This window comes from Lagopus leucura, unplaced genomic scaffold (genome assembly GCF_019238085.1).
Source record: "Lagopus leucura isolate 7727_CA_CO unplaced genomic scaffold, USGS_WTPT01 Super-Scaffold_100049, whole genome shotgun sequence".
Classification (NCBI taxonomy): domain Eukaryota; kingdom Metazoa; phylum Chordata; class Aves; order Galliformes; family Phasianidae; genus Lagopus; species Lagopus leucura.
In genome coordinates this window covers 1545888-1566079 of record NW_024962295.1, presented here as the reverse complement: position 1 = coordinate 1566079, position 20192 = coordinate 1545888, and the positions used below count along the sequence as shown (strand labels likewise).

The 20192-nt window shown below is 47.2% G+C and overlaps 1 protein-coding gene across 1 annotated transcript; it reads left to right on the top strand.

Annotated features, from left to right (window-relative positions):
- Positions 1-6306: 6306 nt before the first annotated feature.
- AMER3 (APC membrane recruitment protein 3) lies at positions 6307-15056 on the top strand (the record flags this gene model as incomplete). Its single annotated transcript, XM_042885285.1, has 2 exons — positions 6307-6393; positions 12216-15056. A coding segment is annotated over exon 2 (2817 nt), but the record flags the coding sequence as incomplete, so codon positions are not given.
- Between the last annotated feature and the right edge of the window lie 5136 nt (positions 15057-20192).

Below are 20192 nucleotides of genomic sequence, written 5' to 3'. Positions count from 1 at the left end.
GACATTGTAAACTGTTACTGATTGTCTGCTTTTGGTATCTACGACCCTTACCTGTCTGCAGTGGAACCTTTTTTTCTTTCTTCTTGTCTCCTTTGGCCTGCTGCCCACAGCCGTGGGGCACTGAGTGTAGCTGAGTGCTGGGCTGTGCAGAGCCTGGTCTCCACCTTCTTACTGCCATCAGAGCACCATTTTGGGTGGAACAGCAGCACACATCAGGCAAAACAACACACAACTTCAAAGTCACGTTTAGGTCATGAAGACCTGCAGCATGACGAGGCACAGTGACATTTCAGGTACTCAGAACGTAGGGATGGAGCAACAGATGAGGAAATCACAGTCCCCATCGTTCTGCCACTCGTGCCATTTCTGTGACGACAACAGAGCTACGTGTCAGCCCAGACTTCCTGCTTGGCTGGAACTCATTAATGGGCAAAAGGAAGAAGCCACTCTGTGGCTGGCTTTTGCCCACTCTGGTGTGCAGGGATGGGCTGGGGTCTCTGAACACTGACCATCTCCAGATGACTGACTGTGCAGCTCTGCCAGCACAGACCATGAAGTTGTGATGGAGCACTCAGCTGCTCTCCTTCTTCTTAGCCTTGCTTGTGTCCTATTTCACAGTTTTGCCAGCCCTGCCAGCACTTAGGAACACTGGAGATCACAGCATCCACTCTGCTACAGTTCAGTGCCATGGTTCCAGGCTTCTGGCCATGGGTGTGCTTGCTCCTGGCCCCCAGCGCTGTGCTGGCTTCTGCTGACACGATGCTGCTGGTTGAAAAGGGACTGCTGTCCATTGGGAAGAGAAAAATGTAACAGCTTTGTGTTTGAGTGCTATCTAGGTGCATCAGCTGGCTTGGGAACTTTAATAACCGCTCTGTGAAAAAAGCAAACAGCCGGGGAGAGATTGTTCTGTTCCAGAGCAATGGAAGTGCCAATGCCATGAGAGCATAAAACCCAAAGAATAGCACCTGACAAATCACCCCGCTCACAATGCCCTGGCAGCTAGAAGACCTATAAAAAACCCCTTATTTTAAAACCTTCTGGTAATTAGTGTAGCTGCAAACCAAATGATGACCTTGGCACTGTCAGTACCCATGATACATTAATGAAGCATTCTGTCAGGGGCTAAGTTCATCCAGTGTTACTCTTCTTTCTGCTGCAACTGAAGAAATATATTAATGCTCATGCCTCACTATCAGAAGAGTCTTACCTGTAATGCTGTATTTTTACTACAGACATCATTAAGAGACTTCAAGGTGCGTGTTCAGAAGTTTCACCTCCCAGCTGGGCAGACCGCTCAGGCAGCAGCAGGCAGCAAGTTGCTGGCGTTAGCCACTGCCACTGGGCACACAGGAGGTGAGAAAGCAAAACACACACACACACCGTCAAACAGCACCTCTAGGTCTGCTAGCAAGCTGCTGTTAAGAGCCAGTGCATTATTCTAAGACATGCATTTTGCCACTTTAAAATGACACTTGGTTTTGGCATGCTACTTGCCACCAGCAGAACAGATCCAACATGCAGATTTGTTTCCAAAATGTTTGATCGGGGACGTCAGCCATGAGCATTTGCAATGGCACTGTTACCAAGGGCACCAATGGTGATTGCAGAGCCTTCATTTTTGTCTTTGAAATTCCCTTTTGTTTGCCTGTTTTGGAATACAGACTAGCAGGCAGTGGGACTGTATGTCAAGGTGCACCTGTTGCATCTGGCATCCTGGACACTGTGCTCTTTTCCCTTGAGGTCCCACTGTCTGTACACACAGCCAAAAGGATTCTTTCTTGTGGGCAGGATTTGTGATATGCTCTGTGTTGTCCATGAGGACTCAATTGTGAGATCCTGTGACAAGACCGTTGTCTGCAGCGTGACCGTGCCAGAGTCTGGGTGGCAATTTATTTTTTCTTACAGATACAACATAAAAGTGTGCCAACAGTGCAGGGCAGAGGCAGGAGCAGCAGCCTGTCCTGCTCAATGTTTAGCATCCCTACCTGTGTATGTGGATCTCAGCCTGCTGTGCTTTTGCACTTTGCCCTGGTAACATTATCCAGCATCTCATTTATTTATCTTGTACTCAGGAGGCCTTTTTGATTTTAGCCCTTCATGGATCCCCACTTCAGCACCTGAAAGACTATTACATCAGAGCCACTGAAATAGCTGCTCCCTCACTGGTGGCCAGCCTGTTATTTGAAGCTGTGTTATCTATGGCCTCTTCACCTATATTTCCATTTTTGGTTTCCTGGCTGAGCCTTTAACAAAGCCTTCAGAGGGATTAATTATGAGCTCTGACAAAGAACAATACAAAATTAAGCAGGGAAATGAAGTCACACAAAACAGTCATTAAAGATTTCCTATAGCATCCCCTCAAGTCATCACACAAACATCTCCTGCAGTAGATTCAGAGAAAATGTTGCTGAATGATTATTTCGCATTTGAGACAGTGAAAATCTTTTAATGGCAGTAGCAGTTCAATGAGCTGCTTTGGGTTGGAAGGGGTCTTAAAGCCCACCAGGGACACCCCCAGCTCAGGATGTCCAGGGACCCCCAGCCTGGCCCTGAGCACCGCAGGGATGGGGACCCACAGCTCTCTGCACAGCAGTGCCAGGGCCTCACGCCCTCACAGTAATGAATTTCCCCCCGTTCTTATATTCTAGAATACCTGGAATGGAGATACTTTTGAATATGTGACTCGGATATTTGTATTTTAACATTTCTGCACTTGGGTTCTCAAGGTGTCATTCCCTTCTATTTCTGTGGAAAGCGCCGTTATTAATAACAATCCTAAATTTTGCTGCTCCCCAAGTAGATGAGAACAGAGTAGCAATTAACTTAATGCAAGCCCTGGAAAACAGTCAGATAAGTAGCAAAGATTGTTCACTTCAACCTGGCGGCGTCATCTGCCAGACGTCTGGAGAGAAAATCCTCCGTATCCCATTACCCATCCTCTGCAGCCTGCAAGACCAAGAAATACCGATACATCGGTATTTCCATCCGATCCATGGATCCATCAATTATTAAATTTGAGCTGATACTAGCAGAAAACTCAACTGGATCAAAGATGTTAGACTCTTCACTGGTTCGTTCACTGGCAGGAAAAAGCCTGGGTCAAATTCATTCTGTGAGTCATTCCCAGAAACAAATACTGCTGTCTCAGCAAACAGTTTTTCCGATCTCTGTGGGCTCAAAGAGCCGGTTTCATTTTTTCAGGAGAGAAGAAGATAAAACAGCACAGTTTGCTTTCTGTGAGTTTCTCCTGCTAAAAGTCGCCTTCATTCACCTGATGCCAACATTTGCTGCCCACACTGGGGAGATGCAGCCTTCCCATCCCTGGCAGGCTGGGCTTGCTCATCCCTCTCTGTGTTTCCATACCAGCCCCCACATGGTTTGCCCTCCTCCTTCCCCCAGTCCTCCTCGCTGTACCAAGGATCCTCGCTGCCCTCATGCCACACCATCAACTCTTCTTCCTCTCCTCTCGAGGGTCCTCTTCTGCCTTCCCCAAGCCAAGGGCAGTGTGTTTCTGCTGAACAGATGGCAGCTGTTCCACATGCCCCTCATTTGCACTCATTTGCAGTTTTCTGATTTCCCATCTCTTTCATCCCCAGCGGTGTTTGAAACAATTCTGGACAGACTTAATTAATCAGGGAGGATGATGAGGTATTGCAGGAGGTAACCTTTTGAACCTGATTGATAGCTGTGGGGAAATAGCCTGAAATGAAGGAATGGCAGAGAAGCCCAGGGGGAAGTTCAGGGAACTGTAAGTTGAGAACTATTTGGATAGGAAAAAAGTTCCCCTGCAATGCATAAAGGTACTGTGGGTGAGCTGCTACTCAATGTACTGTGTATTTACTGGTGCATGGAATGGGACTGTGATTCACACCCAAGAAAACTAAGGCTATGGACGGCTATGGCCATGGACAGCTACAACTACGTACTGCCTTAGCGATGGATGTAGGCCACTTCCTTTGTAGGAAGGAATAAAATGCCCTGAAAATGGAAATGTTTTTCCAAATGGATGTTCTAAAATAAACAAACACCCAATCAAATACTTGGAGTTCTCTCATCACAGAAGCTGCTTTATCTGAATGACTATAAACAGATTTGGGTATCTGATCAGGACTAGTACAATCGCCTCTAATGGCTCCAGCAAACAGCACTGGGTGCTGTCTGTGAGACAGGAAGACCTGTGTGAGAGCTACCCCCATCCCTGAGGAGCAGTGACACTCTGTCCTAGAGAGAGAGCTTCTACAGGAACCACCCGAAATGCTACAGGAGCTAGGAGCTCCTTCCTGGCCAGATGCACTTGTCTGGATCATTAAGGATAGTCCTATTGAACTTGAGTTGAACATAAAGTAGGCTTCATCTGCAAATTTTATGTACTTGCAGTTGTCTGTTTCTCTCTCTATGTGGCAAATTTGGGTACACCTTTTCTTATGTATTCTTCAGAGTTCAGAAACTCAACACAGAAATAATGTGCATGCATGATTTTCAGGTCCAAATTCTGAAACTGTGTTTTTTTGCAGGTTTTCTTGGACAATATCAACACCAGCCCTCAGCTCTGAATTGCACAGGATTCCTCTGGTTGAATCTCATGTCTGCCAGCATTTCCAGCAGACTTTGGCATCACTTTGGATAAAGAAGGACTTTGAAGTTGTGAAGTCCCCTGTTTCCAAAACAGAGTGCACCAACTGGAGGCTCTCAAAGGCTGCAGCACTGCAGAGCAAAGATTTACCATCTGAAATCTGTGGCTGCATATATCACTTAAGAAGAAAGGCTTCTTCTTATATTGGAACAAATATTTCAGGCAGAATAAAAGCCATCAAATCAACTTCTATTTAACACATTTTCCCACATGATTGCCCTTCATCTGCTTGCCAGAACTACGAGGATTCACCTGCTACTTGTTCCCTCCTCCTCCAGCCTTTCAGTAGGTAACGGAAGGGCTTTCTGCCTGTTGCACATTCTGCCTGTTGCACATTCTGCCTGTTGCACTGGACTGGGGATGTTTTTCAAGATGCAACTTCCCAGCCTCTGCCACCAAGGACAGCGAGGCTTTCTGGCTGCCATTCTGAGCACGAGCACTCATCTCTGCCTCCTGCAGTGCTAACGGGGTGACATTTTAGTTCTGGAAGCTTACACAGCGCAAAAGTTTAAGTTCCTTCCCTGCTTCATCTCCAAGATTCAGCTAAAGCACACTGAAAATGGGAGATGAGAACAAGGAGAAGCTTTTGGCTTTTGTTCCCTTTCTGCTGCCATGTGGGAGACAGAAGATATCAGCACTCACTGTCTGATGCACCATTTTCTCAGGGAACACTCACCTGACTCTTAGAGAGCTGGAGGACATACTTGCACAGAATTGATCTGTCTGAATGTACTCTGCTTCACTCCATTGCCTGAGAGCAGCCTGCTCGTAGTGCCAGAGCAGTGATGCTGGCTCTGTATGGCTCAGTACTCAGAAACTGCAGTGCATGGTGAACTGCTGCAGTGGATTAAGCCACTGCTTCACAACACATGCTTTGGATTTAGGAGGCCTAGAAATGTTATTTTAAAAAGCAGGAAGGGGAAGGCAGGGGATCTGGAAGGGTCAATGGACATCTGATCAGATTGGAAGGTCTTCATGGGGAGAGGGCTGGGGCAAGGAAGTCAGTGTTACACCAGTGTGCAATTAAACCTTTGGTGTTTGTGACGATAATGAATTCATCTCCATACTGAAGGATGATGTAACATCAGATGTTGACATCGCTGCACACCAAAACAGAAGTTAGGCTGGCTCTAAGGGGATATCAGAGATCACATGGTGGCAGCAGTGTGAGGCTCCGGCTTTGGGCAGCTGAGCTATTCACACGCACCCCTTCACCACTTCGCTCACGTAATCCTCTCTGAGTTTGGCACAAACAGAAGCCTCACGAAGCACCATCATCATCATCATCTCTCTCACCTGGGAACACACTGTGACTGCTTTTCCTGAATCCCAGTCAGAAACAAAAATCCACGTGAGAAATGATGTTGATGTGGATGTGTTCCTCCCTGTGTAATAAGCTGTGGTGTACAGGGGAAGTGAAATGCTGGCTCAGGACTCCCAGGCTTACCTCCTGGGCTCTTATTCCTTAGCAAAGAAGGCACTGCCGTGATACCAAGCAGATGGCTGAAATATGCATCTTTCCTAAATCAAGCTACATGTGGAAGCCCAGAATCTATGTAAGGTATGGAAAGCTGCAAGCAGGAGGAATGAGGGGGTGGGGATGAAAGAAGGAGGAGTAAAAGACAGGGGGTGGAGAGTAGCACTGGAGAGCAGCAGTGGTCCAGCCCCTCTGAATCTGAAAAGCATCACCGGAGCCTCTGGATAAAGACCAGCCTCATAGCAGGGCTAGGAGAGAGGATTTCTGCTCAGTGCTAAGCGAGGTGAGTAGGATTTTTGTCATCTGCCTTCTTGTTTGCTCTGGTGCAATGTCAAGCCCTGTGCTCTCACACTCACAGAGACTGCAGGGGACTGTTATTTTGGGGTGACTGCTTCTTTTCAAAGCATTGTTTTTGACTTATTTTTCCATCCATAGGACGAGTGCATGCCTGCGTTTACATAAACGCACATCCAATCTCCTCTTAAAGCAATAAACTACTGAAAACAGCCAAAGCTGTCAGGGTTAATGCACAACAGGCTGCTGGCCAGGGCGAGCAAAGATGCCCTGCTTCTCTTTCAGGTACGCAGCAGGGGATTCTGCTCAGCTGCCTTCCTGCTAGCAGCAGCCTGCTGCTTTGGCAGCTCCCTGTGCAGGAGTTGATGCTGCCTTTCATGCGGTGCAAGAAGAACATTTCAAGCAGTTATGCTTCTTTCAGGCTCAGAAGAAAACTGGGTGAAGGGAGCGGAGGGTTTGTTGGAGAAGAGCCTCCTTTTGTCACGGTTTGTCCCTGCTCACACCAGGTTGGGTTGCCCTGGGCTCTACCTCTGCCCCTGGGACCCCTCCTGTGGGGATGCTGTGAGTAGGAACATGCTTAATTTTACTATGGAAAAGCCAGAGCTGCACAGAGCAGTTGGAAGGGCTTAAAGGAAGGCTCAGGCTTCCCTATAGCACATAGCTAAGAAGATTAAGCATTTAACCACGCATCCTTCTAGTATTCTGCTGGGGAGCATGAGGTTTTATTTTGTCTGCTTGGTGGAATTAAGATATAAGAAAAAAAAAACAAAAAAAAAAACCAAGGTGTTTTTTAAAGAGAAAGCCATTGCCTGAGCTAAATGTCTGTGTGAATAATTGGGCATCCCGGGTTACCCAGAGGGATGGGTGGTTGGGGGCACTGATGAGATACAGCCACCAGCAGCGCTGAGAGGAGCGCTCCCAATGAGAGGCACGGTGTCAGTGCAGGTCTGTGTGCCACACGGCTTCCTTTGGAGAGAAGCATTCTCCTTCACTGTGAGCCACGACTGCCCCTGGCTACGCCCTCCATCCTTTCCCCCCTGCTCTTTTCTGTTTTCTGATAGAGATGAGTACAGAGGAAGTGAGAAGCGGAGCTTTAAATCCTCTTTGGTTTTTCCTCATAGGAACTATCGTGCTTATTTGGTTACTAGAAATAGTGTTACAGTGGTGTGAACAGGATCTCACCACCCATCAGCAGGCACTGAATGCAACCCTGAATACTCAGGGTTTTTAGTAAACGTTTCTATTATTACCACTCATCTCCTGGGGATGTGAAGTGTTTTGATGGTAAATAAATGGTCCTATTCCCAGAATAACCTCCACTTTGCTGGGAGCACAAGCTCTTCTTTATGCACTGCTAATTGATTGGATCCTAAGCATTATTGATGAGCACCATCCACTGTCTTTGCAAGTAGCGGAGGCTGTCAGCTCCTCGCTCTTGTCTGCTGATGCACTTCAGGGCTTTCAGCCAGCGCACAGCAAAACCCACCCAAGGGTAACTCACCATTGGAGGTGGGATCCAGATGGCTCAGTGCTCAGCGCTTTCCCTCTCCTGTTGTACCATTTATCAGAGATGCTCTAAAACATGCTTTGTGTTGAAGTGTGTCCATTTAAAGCGTTACACGTGCTCAGGTGCCCTAGCCAGGTACGTGCTGTCAAGAAATGTAGTGATGCTACCATTTCCTTTTGGAATGCAGGGGTAACATTCTCAAAGGCGATCGATGCTCAGAATCAGAAGTCTCATTGGTATGAAGCCACTTGTGGAAAAGGGATTTGGGGCTCATTCCAGAGCTGTACCCCAGAGCACAAAAGCAGTGCAAATACGGTTTCCCCCTTCTTTTTAAATGTAATAAACTTGAGAACTGTGCCAGGTTTACACAGCCTTCTGTTAAATAAAAGGGAAATGCTTGGATGGAGGTGAAAGTAGAGCCCAGGTGTCCTGCAGAACTCTGCTTAGCAAGGCAGCGCAGCCCCAGCTCCACAGCATGCCAGTTTTATAAATAGACTAAATGTGAAAAAGGGGAAAGGGCACTCCTGGCTGCCCTGAAACACAGCGCCTGTGTTCTGAATTCTGCTAACTTCTAGTCTTCTGGAAAGACAATCAGTTATAAATCACACATCAAACGAGCAAGAGACAGTGTCCCAGCCAGACAGCTGATAAGATTTTGGAATAGATGAACATTAATTATACTTTTCCCCGCTTAGGAAAAGTAATTTTTCTTATTAATTAAACCAAATTTGCTGAAGCTAGAGAGTTCATGAAAACTCTCTCTTCTTAATCCTATTATTCCCATCTGTGCACTTGTTGAAGCAAATACCCCTTCTTTTCCAGCACGCTGATTTTCCTGAAGTTTCATCCAGAAGGACTGGTATTTTAGGTACTGAGACATTAAAAAGCAATCTATTTTAATTTTTCTTAGGAGTAAATGATGTGGAACCTAACCTTTGCCACGAGAGACAAGCTAGTAGTATGTAAGATAATAATATTATCATCATCAGCCCGGAAGTCAAAACAAATCTTTCTCCACTCCTCCACAGAGAGATGACCCCAGAAAATTCCCATATCTCACCTTGAGATCCATGAATGTACGGAGGCAAAAGTGGCCTGCCCCTTCTCTGACCCACACATTGGAGGTTCGGACAGCCTGAGTGCCTCCTGCACCCATCTCCCTCCTGCTGAACATCCAGCCCAGGGCTGCACGCTCCTCTCCACTCCTCCTGGCTATTGAGCCGTGCTGAGGTGGGATTTAGGCCATCTGAAGATGAGTTGCATTAAGCAGAACGCTTTCCTAATTCCGTCCAGTCCTCATAACACGGGACTGTAAGGAATTTCTTTGGCTGACTAAAACCAAGTCTCCCCAGCCCACACACGTGCTCACCTTCCCATTCCAAAACATTAATTCACTTGCAGATGAATCACAGACACAGCAGAAACCCTCCTGTGTTTACGAGAAGGCTGTCAGACACCCTGCACAGATGGCATAAGCTTGAACACAAAGCAACTCCATTTTTGAGAAATGTTACCCATATATATGTTACCCATATCCCCACCCTTCTTCCCATACAAACTCAGCCTACAGACCTGGTTGTCTACTTAGAAGCTTGTGAAACCCCAGCAGCAAGCAGCTGGTGTGACCAAGAGAGAGAAAAGCACTGTTAGCTGCAGCTGAGAAGCCCAGCACAACTGTAGGAGACTCAGGGATGTGTTCTGTCCAAATGAGTGCTCCACAAGCAATGCAAAACAGCAGTGAAGTGACACAAATGAAGAAAGAATCCAGAGTTTGCTGGAAACGTGACAAACTAACCTTGGTCTGCTGGTTTCTGCAGGTTTCTGTTCTTTGTAGTGATTTTTAATTGCAAAATGTTTTTCCTTTCATAAGGTGGAAATCAGTCCTTTGCTTTCTCTTGACCCACGTGAAGAAGAAAGGTAATGCAAGTTATGTCCAAGAGAAGAGAAGCTCAAAGGAACAGCTACAGACCTGCAGCTGTGTGCACGGGTCAAGAAATCCCACAGATGCACAATTTTAAAATGTCCAGAGTAGTTTTTTGTGTGATTTTGATCAGTTTTACATAACTGCTGGAGGGGAACTTCCCCTTACATCTCTTCTAACTGCTCTGGTACAGCTTCTGGGGTTAGAGATACGCCTTGTGTCCCTGCGGGCGCAAAAACTTGATATCCTAGTATGGGCCATTGCAACCAGAAGGGCTGAGAGCATCGGAAAGTGTAGAAAGAGAGCAGCACTGCATAATTACTCTTGTTCTATATTTTAAAAGAAATAAATACACTGATAATTTATATCATGAGGATAAAAAGGGGGGTCAAGATCCGAAAAAAAAAAAAAAAAAAAAAAAAAGAACAATTAAAAACAATTCAGCAGGCTCAGGTATTTGGCACTCTGTCCTGGCGCTCACGGTTAATAATGGTTTTAACAGGGAAGATTCCCAAAGTTGTGCCATTGTTCAAACAGGATAATGATGCAGCAGCAGAAACGTATTCCTTCTGAAATATGCCATTTCCTACCAAAATAACCCTTGTTTAACACTCAGAGCAGGTAGAAGCAGCCCAGCACTAAGCACAGCATTGCTCTCCTGCTAAAATCACAGAGGGCACAGAGCCCTGTGGAGCTTCCCAGCAGCAGGGCAGCCTGCTGGGACACAGCACCTACATCTGCTGTCAGGGACTGGGATGTCAGACACGACATTTGTGGGACATCAGTACCCAGCCTGGTGTCGGCTGCTTATGGTTGGTTTCACAACTCTGTTGGAGTCCTGAGCACCGAATTTCTTCTCAATCACACTTTGCTTTTCAGAAGAGGAGTGCAGTTGTGTCCCAGTGACCTATTTCTAAATATGCAAAACAGGCTTTCTGCAGCATCAGTGAAATGCAGCTATGTGACAGTGTAGTAAAATGTTTACTGGTTTTCATTAAGAATGCTCTGCACTACTCACATGCAGCCCCCAATGCAAATAAACATGCCACCATCACAGTCACACCGCCAGACCTCACCTATCACCACCCGCCATGTTTTCCACTGCATCCATCCTCCCGATGCAGAATGCTCATGCTGTCCCCTTGTGTTTTCCACCTTTTGTCTCTGACCTACATTTACTTGTGAATTCTGCCATCCACCCGCCACTTTGCAGCTTCTTTGGGCAATGAGCTGTCCTGATCTACCTGCTGGGGCAGCTGACCTGTGCCTTATGAGATGCTGCCAAGTACTGCTGCTCCAGCCCTGGCAACTGGTTGGCTCAGTGGGCTACGGACAGCTGTTGTGGTGCAAGGAAGCACTGCTCTGACTGTGACTCCAGGCAGATGCAAAGGCTTATCCTGGTGCTGAATTTCAAGTCACCCTTGCTGAGTTTGTACTGGCTACTGGTCTGGATCCAGGGATCTGATCTGACATCTCTCTCTAGGGAGCATTAGGATTAGTAATTTTCATTTCATCAGGGCTGATAGATGTGGTTTGTCAAGGAGTGCTAGATACAGCACTGCGTTGTTCGTATGTTTTCCACAGTTCCATGGCTGTAAGTGGGTTTAGTTATGTATAAACAACTCAAAACAAGACAAATATTTAATGAGATTTCATTAAGGAAAGCATGCTCTGTCAAGAGCAGGACGTAAGAGTTTTTGTTCTGCTTTCTATCAGCTAAAAGAATGGTTTCTCTGGCACCTTTCAGGAAGTGCCTCCTTCTTCCCTTCCTACGTTCATACAGTTCTGTTGACTTACAATTCAAGTTGACATAAGGCAGGGAAGAGTCAGATGTGTGTACGAAATAACTGCTGGAAAACTGAAAGGATCACAGCCAACGTAATAAGTAATTATATAGATGAAAACATGAACCGGTTCAATCCTAAACCACATAGGCATAGACGAAAGTTGAAACTGATACAGGTATCAGAGTATATTTAGAAATAGCTATAGAAATAGATTCACTGTGCTCACAGTCCTCATACTAAACCCAAACACCAATCCATTCTTACCAACAGAATGTTCTCAGAGCCTCAGTTACCAATGCACAGTGAGTGCCGAGTCCTCCCTGGGTCAGTCACCTTCATACACATACCTCCTGTCTCACTAATCTGCTTCTCATGCAGTGCTATGACTCAGTGATGGAAATCACGGTGACAAACAGAGCAAGCCACACTGTGTCCCAGTGGTGCTCCCAGCTGCAGTCTCTTGTGGTTTACAAGTGCTGCTGGGGCTGCAGGTTGGAGCAGATGGGCTCCTTCTCCTGTTCTTTGGAGAACATCAGCTGACTGCTCACTGCCAGCCCTCCTCTAACAGTAGCTGTGTTCTGCTGCTTTCTTTACAGAAGCAGATGTGAGGAAGCAGCAGCATGGAACTCAAGAGAGGAAGGACCTTCATAAAATCCAGTGTGCAACACGAGAAAGTGCCACCAGCACACACCACTCCTACAAACAGAGATGATGTGGGCAAGGACAAAAGGGCTGCTCTGGAGGGAAATCAAAGCGTAGCCCAAGTCCAGCTGGCGTGTTTGGCCACGCACAAGAACTACAGATTTTCCAGCAGAACAGCAAGGAGTGGAGCTGGTGAGAACAGCCTGGAAAAGCCTTCTGGAACCTACTACAAACTCGTGAGGAAGAGTAAAACCCACGACTGTGTGAGTGAGGCTGATAAAAGCGAGCGGTGCAGCCCGAGCAGCAGGGCTTGTGAGGAAGGGTTTGCTGCAAAGGGCAAGGGGAGACTTGTCAATAGCGCCAGCTTTTCAGGGGTGTCCAGTTCCACCAGTAAGAAAGAGTGTGTGGCCAGCCCCAGCCCGCCTGCCTGCAGCAGCCAGATGATTGATTACAGGAACTTTGTGCCACAGATGCCTTTTGTACCGGCTGTTGCAAAAACTATTCCCAGGAAGAGGATATCCCTCAAGAGGTCGAAGAAAGGGCTCAGAGATATATTTCATATAAAGAAAAGTAAGCCAGAGAGCCTCACGTTCCTGGTTGACAAGGACAAGAATCTGTCCTCTCCGGGCTGCAAGGGTGAGATGCCTGGGCGCCTCGCAAAGTCCTTTTTCAAAACTGGAGAAACATTTGCCATTGATTGCTTGTCCCAGGACTGCTCCGACAACGAGCTGCAGTCTGACTCTTCCTACGACTGCTGCAACGCTCTGTGTGAAGATGTCGCATCGCTGAAGAGCTTTGACTCCCTCACTGGCTGCGGGGAAATCTTTGCTGACGAGAGCTCTGCTCACCTGGAGCTGGAGAGCAGCAAAGAAGTCCTGGTGAGACGGAGCAAGCACAAGGAGAGCCCCGTCATGGGCTCCTTCCAGGGTGGTGTGGAGCAGCTGGCCTCCCCTGGCCAGAATGAGGCCGTTGAATTTGCAAAGTTTTGGGACAACATTAACAAATCAGTGAGGCTGCATCAGAGCATGCTGTTTGATAAGAAGGTACTGAAGGTTCCCGGTTCTGAAAGGGGAAAAGCTGGAGGCCAGGCTGCTGCACCTGCCACGAGGCCCCAGACACCGCCTGATAAAGATGGGGACAATTCCAAAGAGAGCTCCACAGAAACCGGAACGCCAAAAAGTGACAACCAGGAATCCATATCCACAAGCGATGAAGGCTACTATGATTCATTCTCTCCTGGACAAGATGACGAAGTGAAGGAAGCTCAGACTCCTGGGGTCCCAGGCAGATTTCCAAGAGACAGCTACAGTGGAGATGCCCTTTATGAGCTCTTCTATGACCCAAACGAAGTCAAAATAAACCCGGTCATGGATGATGACTTGTGTACATCTGAAAGCATTTCAGAACAAGCCATTGAAATCCCCTTGTCCATCTACAGCTTTCATGTTGGAGCTGAAGAAAACATGGCTTCTCAGCCAGGTATAGACATTATCAGCCAAGGATTTTTCCACAGCACGTGGAAAGGCAAAGAATGCTTGCTAAAGCTCTGTGATACTGAGCTTTCACTAACAATGGGGATAATAAACTGGCTGCGAAAACACGCGGGACTTGTTTCTTCCCCAGACTCTCTGCAGAGTCCCACATCGCAGACAGAAAAGTGTAATGACTCACTGGTCACTCGCAGTCCCAGCCCAGAGCAGAAAGTTAGCACAGAGGCTCAGCAGGAGAAAAAGAGCAAGGAAGAATCTAATTCATCTCACCTGAGGGTGTTTTTGGATGAAGGCAAGGCTGCAACCCAGACCTCTTCAGAAAATGTTGGTGAAAGAGATTCTTACACTCACACAGCTAATGTGGCCTTCCAAGGAAGGACAGGGTGCCAACACCAGGACTCACCTACAGTGCCTGGCACTGTAGAAACCAAAGCATCAAACTGTGCACCACAGTCACAGGCAAATGGGGACGACAGACATCCATCTTCAACTGAGGATGAGAAGGAGACGATGCCAGAGGGATGCCAGACACCAGGAGGTGAAAACCTGCTGACAGAAGGTTTGAGCAGACACTGTGGCTCACAGAGCTCTGAAAACCCTTTGCTAAACGACAGTCATGACGTAGAGTCTTGTTATTCCTACAAGACTGCTGCCACCTCACCCCTGGATCCTCTGGAGAGGGAGGACAGAAGTGAAGTGATGTACCACTCTTTGTCCATCTGCGATGAGCTGCTGCAGCCTCTTGGGCTTGGACATTTCCAGGGCTACGTCAGCCCCACGCCGCGGGAGAGCAGTGCTGGCATAGTGCAGCTCTTGGAGCACTGCATGACACAAGTGGCATCGTTAAAAATCAGCTACGACAACAAGCACCTGGAAGACAACTGCATTGGGAATGACATGAACAGTATTATCTGTAAGATGTCTCAATACAAAAACAAGCTGTTGTTGCAAAATGAATGCAACTGCACTGACCAAAAGCCAGAATACTGCAATATTCCCTGCACAAATCAATACAATTATGAAACAGGCCTCCAAGCCAGCAATCTGTATAATTTGAAGCAAAACAGGGAAAAAATTTACTCTGAAGAGCAGAAAAGCAGAGCAAAATTCCTAGATGAAGTCACCAGGGGCAAGATCAATTTTGAATATGCCCAGCTAAATAACAAAGCACTCTCCTATTTAAAAGACTTCACGTTTGAGCTCAGTGCAGGCGATTCGGTTCCCACAGCTCTCAGCAGGCCCACGTTCCTACCTCTCCCCGGTGCTCCCGCTACCTCACCAGCCACGCATAGCCTGCCCAGCGCCCCGCAGCCCTGGGGGGCTGAGCAGCACAGCCCGGGGCCCTGGGGCTGCATGGCAGGAGGGGCTGCCCTGTGCCCCTGCCCGGAGGCAGCAGCCCCAGACAGCACTGCGATGGGGAGCAGCCACCCATAGCACATCGTGCTGAGAAGGTGAGTGCTCACGGGGGTCGGAGAGCAGCAGGTTGCATCTGTCCTCTTCTTACAGAGGAGCACCTATGGCTGCATAGTCTGACGTGTGCTTGGGGTTCTCACCATTTTCCAGTTTCACTGGTCTTAGCTTTCACTTCAGTGAGGCAGGTAAGAGTGTTCAGAATGTAACCAACCAGGGAACCAGGGAACCCAAACCAGGGAATCTGTACAGCAGCATCACCTTCACTGAGACTTACGAATCCCACGCAAAAGATGAAGCTCAGCCTTCTGCCCGAGGCAGCAATCTTTACACGAGTTGAAGCAGTGAAAACTTATCCTTTTCCTTCTCCTGGATCTGTTGTGTTTAAACAATACCAGGATTGGGGTTGCCTGGCCGCAGAGTGCAGAAAGCCCTCGGCATGAACTCTCACCACCAAGTCACAAAATGCTCTTCCTACCTAATGATAACTTAAACACCGAGCCACACTTCCACAGCATGGGGACCAATCTGACCAACCAGCTGCATGCCGAAAAGATGCCTTTGGAGGAGGTGTTGGGAGACTGGGGAGGGCTGGGGCAGCAGTAAGAAACAGCACAGAGGGACCCAGGGAACACAGCTGGCCTTGGCTCACCAGCATTGTGACTGCTCCCTGGCACCTCCAAAGGCTTCTCAAGCAGCAGAAAACAAGGAGGACAGTGTTTCTCTCTGCATGAGCCCAAAGCAGCCTTTCAGTTTCAAACCTAGGGAGAAAGCCACACACTTTGCTTCATACATCTTCATGAAACTGCCCTTCACCACTCAGATCTCCCAAGACACGGCAGGATGATTTCAGGAGTCTCTGCAGATTGTCAGTCTTCAGTATCCCTCACTAAGACATAATCCAGTTGCATGTTCAGAAGTTGTGGTCACAGCTGGTGCTGTGTATAGGCCCGATAGTTGCAGTCTGTTGCATTAGTGCACAGGGTGCTGCAGCGGGGCAGCGGCTGGGTGGAAAGCACAGAACGCACCACGAGGGGCAGAGCGGGGCAGGGCTGCACTGCGTCACTGCTCCGACCTACAGTGTCAGGAACACCACACAGCTCGGGTGCTGTCACCAGAGTCCAGACAGAAGATAATTGTTTTGTCCAAAAGAGGTACGCTGATTTGTGGTAGAGGTCTCTCCAGTGGTAAAATGAATGGCATTTTTAAATATAGATGGGATTTGTGTGCTTGTAAAGTGACTATGAGAAAAGGTCTCATCCCAAGGAGACATTTTACTACTGGCTTGCTGTTTGTTACAAATTTCTTACAGAAAACGTGTTTATGCGATAATTAAAATGGCGTTTAACTTTGTCAAAAGAAGTGGCTATGGTGACAGATAGAAACACTGCCACATCACTGAGCTTTTCAGCCCAGTGTCTTCTCGCCTGCCTCCACTACCAGATGGCTTCCAGGTCTGCTGTAAATCTTGTTTATTTTCAGAAGGTGACTCAGGGTATTTGCTATACCCATGGGGGTGGTGGTGTACAACGGGCAGCATGCAAACATGGAGTCAACTTTGAATCCATGGAGACAGGCATCATCAAGAAGCACTCCTACTCTGGACATGACTGTGCAAACCTTAGGAGCTTATGCATGAAGAATGCTCTGAGGTTCACTGCTTTGCAGGGCCAGAGCCAGAGCCAGCACCCTGCTTTGGCCCTCTGAGCTGCAATAAGCAGCTCCAGCAGTGCTCCTCCCATGGACTCTCATGGTAGGGAAGGTCGACTTGCCATTGATCACAGGTAGAGGAAAGGCTGATGTCAAAAGCCATTCAAATCTCTGGGTGTTGTCACCCAATCTCCACATGGTTTTGCACCCACAGGAACAAACACATCCACTCTCTCTGCTCCAACTGGTGTGCAGGGTTTCCCTGAGCCATGCCTGGTCCCCTGAGCTGCTCCCCTTGGTGAACAACAGTATGAGAAGTGCCAGTCTGCGCTCTTCTTCTGCTTCTTTTTTTAGGCAGAAATTTGCAAAGGAGTCGTGTTTGATCTGACCAGGAACATGAACTCTGATGGTAAACAGCATCGTTATATGGAGATACAGAAGGGTTAAGTAGGCATTGGAAATTTCTAGTAAGAAGTTCAATGAATGGCAGAAATATCATTCTTCAATATTGAAAGTCTGGGACTTAGGAAATGAACGTGTTTTATCCCTCAATGTGGGTAGAATCCCTGGATTTGTCAATTATTGACCGTGGAAACCAAGTTGCAATCTTTGCTTTTCAGCTAGTTGCTTTCCAGTAGGAAACTCTTCTGCCTCAACAGTGGAACCCTGTCCTAAAGCAGTGTGTTGGGGTCTCTTTCCTAACTGTGAAAATCTCAGCCTTTCAGACCACGGAGCCATTTCTACCACACAAGGTGGTGAGAAATGCATCTTCCACTCCCTGTTAGAAATGGCACAGCAGCAAAAAGCACGCGTGCTTCACTTGGTATGTGCTTTCATTTCATTCAGATGCTGAGCAGCACCATTATGCACCGGTTGATGCTTTTGGATGTGTTTCAGTGATGGCACTAAATGGAGAGTATTGGAATAACCTTGCCCTCAGGTCAGAAAAGAATAGATAACTTTCCATCAAAGAGGGATTGCCATAATATATAGGGCAGCTGTAGACGAAAGGAGACAGCGTGTGTGATTGCTGTTATCAAGGGACTGAGATTTAGAAGCAACACTGCAAAGTGACACAGGGATGTGTATCCGATCCTCACCAACAAAAGGGCTACTCACGGCCGAGGCAATTTCTGTAATGCTTTTTAATTGTCCCCTGTTCAATTTTATCCCCTTTGTCTAAAATAAGGCTGCATTTCTGCCAGACAGATATCCTCTATCTTTCTGCAAAGCATAGGAAAGGCGGAGACTGCAGGATTTAGGCTCAGTGCAAAGGCAATGCAGAACTGTGCCTCCTCCTCTGTGGATGGGCAATTGTCTGATAAAGAACAGTAATATTTCTCAAAATGCCCACAGAGATTTTTCAATTGGAGAAAAAACGAACGCAGAATCCCTCAGCATGCAGTGCCACGTCTGCAGCCTGGATGGTACATCTATATATTCCCATGCATTCTCCATGGCATAGAAGAGAGGTCCTCTCCCGAGTCTGACAGAATGAAATGTAAAAACAATAAAATGCAGAGACAGCCAGCACATGCACTGCATTGGCAGTGCCTCTGCCTCCGAAACATGCACCTTTCTAATGCAGTCAGCCTGGATTGTCTTGCACTGAGGCAGCTCTTGAAATCTCATCTGACAGTCCACCAGCCACACACACACACACACACACACACACACATACATGCACTCCCACTCAGAAAAATGCATTGCAAAGTAAAAATGTAGTGCTTGTCACATATGGTCCCACATAACCAAAGAGCAGGAAGGCAGAGGGGACAGGTCATTGCCTCTGCTGCCACACTGGAGTGTTAAGTACCATGTGCCCAGATACTTGGGCTAAATGCTAAATTGAACAATTTTCTCTCTCATTAAATACTGTTGCTGCTGGACTTGGCTCTGTTTCATTGTCCTGTCTTCACGGGTTTTTCTCATCAATGCCTGCTCTACCCAAAATCTGAATTTTATCAGGCTGAAGAAATATTCATGCCAGCTTATATGGTACAGAAGGGCTTTTCAACAGAGTTATCAGCACAGATGATCTCGTCAACAGCAGATGCACTGTAATGTTGTTAAATGGGTTTCATTTTAAAACTGAAGAGATTGATTTGCTGCTTTACTTTCTATTGCAGCAGGATGGTTTCTATGGATACGGTCTTATAGGGACTTTATTTTTCCCCTGTTGACAACAGTACAGAAAGCTAAATTCTCATCTTTTTTGCATTAGCATAAATGTGAAGCCAGGGGAATGATTTCCAGATCTAACACCGAGAGCAGAATTTGGCTCCCTGTCTCCTTCAGCCACACATTTGAGATCTTGAGGGGGGTGGTGATGGGGGATAAGGAAAAGGAGAGCATTTCTATGAGCACAAAGGTGAGGGATGGGGCACAGGAAAGAAACAGCCAGCATGTCTGTGTGAGAAATGGGAGAAGACAAGGCAGAATGCAAACACATTAACTGCTTGTGTGAGGAGTGACATAACTGCAAAAATGTGAGTCAGGTTTTGGCTGCAGAAGTTTTTGACCTTATAGTATCTGCTTGAAATTTGGCCAAATATCATCCCACTTGTTTCAATGAATGAGTTCAGATTGTGTCATTCTGAAGAAAATGTGCCTCCCTTCCATTTTGCTGCGATGTGCAGGAAGATATAAGGGTACAGAAAAAAGCAAAATATTGGCTGTTGCAGTGAAAGGCGTGAAGCTCTGCTGTTGTAGGGTAGTGCAAAGGAAAAGTAGCACAGGGAGCTGCACAGGCAGCCACACTTCTCTGACTACAGACTCTTTTCAGGAAGTATCCCAAACAAGCAGCATTTCCCATCAGAGGAAGGCTCTTTTGGTTTGAGCATTCTCCTCCTCAGTTCTTCAAGGAATGCTGTGTGCATCTGGTGTGGCACTTTTTAATGGAATTAGAATCAGGGGCACTGCATCTCATTTACAACATTTGGAGGTGAGAAAGTAGTTCCCGGTTCTTGGACAGCAACACAGCCCACCGGAGGGAGGAGTGAAGAAGTGCTGTGTGTTCGGTTCTTCCTGCCGAGTACAACATCAAATCTCACTCTCCCTCTTCAAGCTCTGTGGGAGGCCCATTGAGGTAGAGCTTGAACGATCCCGTGGCACTTAGCAGCAGTGGCAGCCGGTGGTGGCAATTGCACAAATGACACCATGAGATTGCAGCCAGCAAGTTCTCCTCTTCCTTCAAGGTGATTCTGACATCCAAGGGGAAAATGGGAGAGCGTGGGTCAAGGAACAGAGATTATTGGAGATCCAAGAAAAGGAAAGGCCCTCTTCATCCTTATTTTTGATTGAATGATTCTTCCTTCACAAAGAGCACAGGGCATGAGAATGCAGATTTTATTGGTCTGCACCCTCTCCAGCAACCATAAC